The sequence below is a fragment of the Magnolia sinica genome, chromosome 16 (genome assembly GCF_029962835.1).
Source record: "Magnolia sinica isolate HGM2019 chromosome 16, MsV1, whole genome shotgun sequence".
Classification (NCBI taxonomy): domain Eukaryota; kingdom Viridiplantae; phylum Streptophyta; class Magnoliopsida; order Magnoliales; family Magnoliaceae; genus Magnolia; species Magnolia sinica.
Window position 1 is genome coordinate 65,271,069 of NC_080588.1, and position 7,274 is coordinate 65,278,342.

The following is a 7,274-nucleotide window of genomic DNA, read 5'->3' on the forward strand; positions in this document are numbered from 1 at the left end:
GATTTCTGACAGCCCAGGTTCCTCAGGGAAGCGAATGTTCGTCATCCGCCCCACATGGTGACGGCCACGGATCTTGTACACGCGAGCCAAAAGTTTAGCACGTGTGGCGTGATTCTCCTTCAATCTACCCGCGCGCGAATCGCCAGAGCATTCGTTGCTTCTTAAAATACGTCCGCGGTCATATGCGCGCTCGTCTCCGGTACTGAGCGAGAGAGAAGCGAAGCAGAGGCCGAAAGAGAGGGGGGAGAGAGATTTTAGGGTTAGGGTTTCCATCCCTTGTTATTCCATCTATCGTTGTGTAGAAATGGAGGGCTGGGATCCGAACACGAAGTCGACTCTGACTCAGATCCCGTTGCTCTCCACCAGAGCTGGCCCACGAGATGGGCCGGCGTGGACACAGCGTCTCAAAGAGGAGTACAAATCCCTCATCGCGTACACCTCCATGAACAAATCCAACGATAACGATTGGTTTCGGATATCGGCCGCCAACCCCGAGGGCACGCGGTGGACCGGCAGGTGCTGGTACGTCCACAACCTCCTTAAATACGAATTCGACCTCCAATTCGACATCCCTGTCACCTACCCGGCAACCGCCCCCGAGATCGAGCTGCCCCAGCTTGATGGAAAGACCCACAAGGTCAATTTGGTTATTTTTCACCTAATGCTTCCTCTCACCTTATTCTGATATGTTTATTTGATTTATTGTGTTTTTTTTTTTTTTTTTTTTTTTTCTAATTTTTCGATTTTTGTTTTTGGAGGTTTGCAGATGTATAGAGGAGGGAAGATTTGCTTGACGGTGCATTTCAAGCCATTGTGGGCGAAGAATTGGTATGCTATTCTTGGTCTTTGGGTTTAAGGTTTTTAGGGTTTTGTGTTTTTTTTAGGAATCTTAGTGTTTGTGCTTTTTTCTTTGGATTTGAATTGGGTTTTGTGCTACACATGTTCTGGGGGTTGTAGAAAATGTAAATATCGGTTTGCATGCAGTTGATCCAATCAAAGCGGATCTTATTAGCCCAATCCATTTCGTTTTGAGTGGAAGGAAAGGGATTGGAGAAAGTACTGCTTTTTAATGTCTCTCGATAATTTTGGTTCAAATCTTTATCGAGATTCTATCCAGGCAAAAGAAAAAAAAGAAAAAAAAAAAAGACCCCGGGGTTCAACTCCTTTCCAAACAGACCCTCTATTCATTTATCCAGGTTTGTCTTTTAGAGTTTGAGAATCTGGAGTCTGTTAATTTCATTGATTAAAATTTTCCTGATAATTAAGTATTTCAAAGATTTAGGGTTTTCTTAGAAGAGATGCTCCTTTGTTTTCCCTCTCCATAATTTCATGCCTTGCAGCAATCTCCATGGCAAATGAGGTCCACCATTTTTGTGTGTGTGTGGTCCTGTGGCCCTTACTATGTTTTGCAAATGGACTGTCAAATGTTTCAACTCTCTGTTTGGCTGCATCTGATTAATATTAGATGCATCTATAGAAAAAGTTAGAAGAAATAGTGTGCCAATCTCTTGATGGAAAATAAGCTACTTATCGAACTGGTGGTTTGACTCAAGCTACATGATGCATAGTTAGTGAAATGCCATATGGTAAAAAAAGATGGATAGATAGTACACAGCTATATTTCCCAAATTTAAAGTAATTCCTATTCATTCTATTGTAGCTGAGTGAATTGCTGGTTCAATGTTTCACATCTTGATGCAACTATGGGCAAAAAAAAGTGAGCACAACCATTCATCAGGCCTTTAGAGAGATTCAAATTAATTCTGATTGATTCGACTGTAGGTCTCTAGCTAATGCATCACATCTGTCGATCGTGTAGGCTGTGGGGTCCTCTTTTACCCCATTTTTTGGATTAGATCTTAATGCAAATCCCGAAAGGGGAAGCAAATAAATCAATAAGAAAAGAAAGAGATTGCGGGAAATACCCAACAATCATTTAGCCGAATGCTAGAGATCACGAATGCAAGACCGTGAGAAAGCTCAACAATCCTCTAATCTTGACCTAGAGATTTGAAATAAAAATATGAAAGAAAGAGGAAATTTCCTAATCCAGAGATTTTGAAATAAAAGGAAAGTAGTGATGGGCTAAAAAGGGAAAGCGGTCATTTTCTTGTACACACGTGTGGAGCGTGCATGCCTTTTCTTCAAATCTTGATCAATCGGCTTGTGTGCCCATTTGGTTACATCAATTTCACTCGGCTTTGAAAGCAACTCGTCCTTGAGTTTAAATTGAATCATAATCTCCTGCAAAGATCCTCATTTGTAGCACATCTTCTTCAGCTTTGCTGGTAGTTGATGGTGGAGACCTACATGCCTAACGGCTAGCTGGTGCTTAATATGGTATTGAAACACGAACCATCTTTTCAAAGGCTTCTTGTTGGTCCTCCACATTCTAGACGTTGATTGTGGCCTCTTCGTCATAGTCTGCTTTCAATTTACATACCTTCATTAATGTTGAGATGGTACTATTGTGTTGACCTCTATGGAGTTTGCTAATATGACTGGAGCACTATCCATCTCTTTGACTATTGGATCGTCCATATCTATTAAACTTTCAGTCTCTTCAATTGGATCATCCATCAAATGATCTTTGGTTTTACTTGAATTTCCTCTGATCTGGCCATTGATCTATCAACCAATCCAAAGAGGGATTTCTTTTGGGTTGCCACACTATCTATAATCGCATCATTCCTTGGAATGCTAAATAAAATGGATTGAAGCCCATAAAATTTTTCCCGTTCAATTAAGGGCTCAAAGTAAGCTCTCACAAACTCCTTGAGTTCCTTGAAGTCATCTGCAATATCTTCCTTGAATGCTTTTATCTCATTCTTGGCCTCCTGCAATTTCTCCTTCGACCTCTTTTGAATATTCTTAGGCTTCAGTGATATTTCCGTGCAATGAGATGCTTTTGAGTAGCCAAAATGTAGTTGTCGTTGCTCATAATATCTGGAGGGCCATTGAAAAGAATCTCTAGAAGATCCATATGAAGATGGGTGAGACTCGAGACGATAGGGGTGATAATCGTGATGGTCAGAAGGAGTCGGATAAGAAGAATGAGAAAGATATGGACAGGTAGGAAAGTCTAGATGGGGATAATTGTACGAGGCGTATGGACATCTTCCTATCCATGATATCTCCAAACAAGAACATAGGCTGGCTATAGGCTTGGATTCTAGATCTATGGTTGTGTTTTTTTTGTTTTTTTGGCAAGGAAAAGAGGAAGGGCAAGGAATTGATGGGTGTGGGATAGGGTATAGGTTGTTTACTAGTGGAATTTGGGACAAAGATAAGGTGACAATTTAGGTGAGATGGATGTGGAGACAAAAATTGAGGAAAAGAAGAAGATGGAGAAAAGTGAAAGAGAAAAGAGGAGAAATCCCAAGAGCAGAACTTTGATATCAATTTAATGCAAACCTTAAAAGTGGTAGCAAATAAATCAATAATGAAAGAAAGAGATTGCGGGAAAGACCCAACAATCCTCTAGCCGAATGCTAGAGATCACGAATGCAAGACCGAGCAAGCTCAACAGTCCTCTAGTCTTGAACTAGAGATTACTTTCCCTCCCTTCAACAGCTACCGTAAAGAAAGAAAAAAAAAGACAGAGAGAATCCCATAAAGAAAATGTCATTCAACTTGTCTTATTCTATAGGTCTTATATATAATCAAACTTTACAATCTGTAATAAAAGCTGTGGAATCTAAAGATAGAATTCCTAGCTAGCCAATATATGAGAAAATAAGAAATCACCTAAATACCAGAGCATTTTAATTGAGAAAGCTCCTAAATAAGAAGCTACTTAAATAAGAAAAATATAAAATTACTCATTGCCTAATATAAAGATATGAAAGAAAGAAAATTTCGTAATCTAGAGATTTGAAAGAAAAAGAAAGTAGCGATGGGCTGAAAAGGGAAAGTGATCCTTGTACACATGTGGAGTGTGCACGTGTGAGATGGGGGCCTTTTCTTCAAATCTTGATCAATTGGCTTGTGTGGCCATTTGGTTACATCAGATTTGGTCCTCCATCACTTTGTTAATTAGTCTCTAAAATTCTCGAGGTACAAGTGCATCATTACTTCCAATCCAATGTTCTCACAAGGATGGGTGGAGAGCATGGAGCTTGAGTGGCTTGCTCACACACTATATCCAACTGAAACAAGATTTGCTAATTACCTTAAACTAAGTTCAAGGCTATCAAATACAATCTTCCAACTTTCCACATATCTGTGCTTTCCTTGTCTAGTTATATGTGGAAGTTGGTCTCTCGCTTCATATGTTATTTCAAGGTTTAAGAAGCATTGTTCGTCTTTGGTTTTTCCATTTCTTGTTTGATTTGAGTTCAATTTGGGTTTTTTTCCCCCATATTTTTATTTTTCGATTCATACTTTGTATTTTTTAAGCGATTTTCCTTAATTATTTTAATTTTTTGCTTGCGAATGCATGGATTCAAGCAATAGGGTAGGAAGAAAGATCTACAAGCTTGACATGGAGACAGTGTGCGACCACGTTGACGTGAAGTTTCTCAACTATATGCTGGATAGGATGGGATGTTGTGCAGTTTGGAGATGGATCTAGGAATTTGTAAGTTCAGCTAGATATTCTTTGTGGGTGAATGGATCCGGGGGCTGCAGAAACTCTTAGGAGGTTGCTGTAGAAAGCAAGAGTAATGGGCTTGATTTGCAGTTTTAAGGTGGAAAGTGTGAGATTTCAGTTTTCCTATCACTAGTTTGCTGATGACACCTTGTTATTCTGTGATGCTAAAGAGTTGCAAGTGGACAAGCCAAGGAAGTCTTTTTGTTTGAGGTGGTTTCTGGTCCGAACATCAACATCCATAAGAGTAAGATTGTGGTAGTTAGGTTGGAACCTGTGGAGGTGGATTGATTTTCCTGGGCATTTAGCTGTAAGCCGGCTTGTCTTCCTTCTTACTTGGGCCTTCTGCTATGAATTGTCAAGCCAACGAAACACTTGTGGGACAATTATTGACAGAATCGAATTAAAGCTCTCCAGTTGGAAGTGGAGATACTTGTCATTGGGTGGCAGAATCACACTTATTAAGGCAGCCATGCCCAATATGCCACTGTTGTACATGCTATTATTCCAGTCTATGCCACTGTTCTGCATGTCATTTGTCCAGTGTCCAGCTTCAATCTTAGCACGTTGGAAAAGCTTCGTAGAAATTCTCTGGAAAGGGACAAGATGAGCATAGAGTTCACCTCGTGAATTGGAGTATGCAGGCCCACAGTGAAGGAGGGCAAGTATTGGGGATTTGAAATCTATGAATGCAGGCCCACCAATGCATTGGGAAAGTGGTTATGGTCCTTCTGGATCTTTGGAATGAAAGGTGACAGTTTATAGAAGCAGATTATTTCCTGTAAATAAGGGTTAGAGAGGGGAGGGTGAAGCCTCTTTAGTACCCCAAAAGGCCATCTTCAGAGTTGTGGATATGTTCAAGAAAGAAACTTCATATACGGTTGGTAATGGAACCCACACCTGGTTTTGGGAGGATGTTTGGTGTGCTGATAGGCTCAGAGATGGTAAGCTCTCAGTGCTTCGATTTATTATGCGGTCATGTGGTTTAGGCTCCACCTTGTCACAGGAATCCTGATGAGTTTAGAGTTGGAGAAATGGTGGGTTTGCTGACGTTATTGCAGCTGTTCCCCCGCCACGCTTGAAAGTGATAGATGAGTTCGGAGATTGGAAATCTAAGGCAGATTCTTGTTCCTCTCCACGGGAATCTTCTGTGCCAATGGAGTTCATTGGGTCTTTCCTAATGTAGACAATTGGCAAGTTAAATGGTGATCAAATGCATGCATTTTTTATGTCTTCGGGATGCTGAATCGGAGGATAATCTCTTTACACTTTCCCCTTTGCTATGGCTGTCAGAGGGCTTCTTCAACCTATTTCACTGTTGCTGGGTGGTGCCATAGTCGATTAGGTCTTTTTTCTTCCCATGTCATGGGGAGGAGTGGGCCCCAAAGGGAGAATTCTTGCAAGCTTGTGGTCAATTTGGGTAGAGCGTAATAATTGATGTTTTAGAAACTGATCCCGAAACCCTGATGAGGTGTTTAGGAAGGCAAAGGTGGAAGTAGTTTCTTGGGCAGTTTGCTGGTGTATTTTTTGAGAATGTCAATTCCTTTCAGTTAGTTTCCAGCCGTTTCCTTTTAATCTGTAGAGCTTTGATTTCTCGTCTCCGCTCTTCTGCTTCTAATAATATTTTCAGTTCCTGTTTCATTTTCTTTCTGCCAGAATCAAATACAATTTTTGTGTGCAAGCAACTTAATTTTATCGGAACTAAAACAAACCAATACAAAAGCTAAGACAGACCCCAGCACTAGCAATATTGCCTAAACAACAGCAGCTCTGCCTAGTGACTAAATGAATAGTTTAATCAAGAAGCAGAGAACTGAAGAAAAAGCAGCCAGCTATATATAAATAAATTTCAAAAAAAAAAAAAAGAGGAAAGAAAGAGAAAGAAAACAACCATAGGATGGCACCCCAGTGTCACCTAGCCACCAGGATCAGACTCCAATCCTTGCTGATCTCTGCTACCAATTCCCCACTGCGAACCTCGTGATTCGTTGCCAGAATCAAACACATGGTATGGCATCACATGTTTCACACAATAGTAATGTAGGTACGGATGTTTGTGGGGCAGAATGATGTTGGCAAGTTTTGATTTTTGTTATCCTTTAGGATTATCATTATTCTTAATTATGGTTTGGTTTGGTTTATGCAGCCCCAGATTCGGAATTGCCCATGCTCTTTGCTTGGGTCTTGCTCCATGGCTAGCTGCAGAGGTGCCTATTCTTGTGGATTCAGGCATGGTGAAACACAAAGATGATGCAACCTCATCAGTCGAATCTTAGTACAGTTTTTTTTTATTATTTAAAATAATTGTAAGACCATTTACTAATGTCTTGTAATTTTAGGACTTCGGATGGACAAATAAATTTGAGAGGCATTGAACAGTTATTTTTCTTGCAACTGTACCTTACACTGTCTAAAATGCATGTTATCTTGAAAGTCTGTGGAACCTTGAAGTTATGTTACTGAGGTTTGGCAAGGATATGATACATTAAAAAAAAATCTCTCTCAAAAAAGAAAAAGAGATACCGTTACATAAAAAATTGTCATCATTGGTGTAGTTGTGATGTCTGGCAGGCAGGGCCGGCAATACAGGGGCCAACGTCATTGCTTCAGGTCACCATGTTTTAGTATATTTTTCTTTTCGAAGCTATATCTACAACTGCTGTTTTGATTCCTGTTTGTTTGACAT

General features: G+C 40.2%; 1 protein-coding gene across 2 annotated transcripts; it reads left to right on the top strand.

The window, feature by feature from the left end:
* Window positions 1–166: 166 nt before the first annotated feature.
* On the top strand, window positions 167–6,970 carry LOC131228737 (ubiquitin-fold modifier-conjugating enzyme 1). 2 transcript variants are annotated; one of them, XR_009163076.1, is made up of 4 exons: window positions 167–637; window positions 767–828; window positions 4,450–6,632; window positions 6,735–6,970. XR_009163076.1 is itself a non-coding variant. In XM_058224590.1 (3 exons), the coding sequence occupies exons 1-3, from the start codon at window positions 305–307 to the stop codon at window positions 6,862–6,864; spliced, it is 525 nt and encodes a 174-aa protein (XP_058080573.1). In that variant the 5' UTR covers window positions 173–304; the 3' UTR covers window positions 6,865–6,970. The 2 variants fall into 2 exon arrangements, 1 of the variants encoding a protein (XP_058080573.1); XM_058224590.1 differs by lacking the exon at window positions 4,450–6,632 and having other exon boundaries at window positions 173–637.
* The last annotated feature ends 304 nt before the right edge of the window (window positions 6,971–7,274 follow it).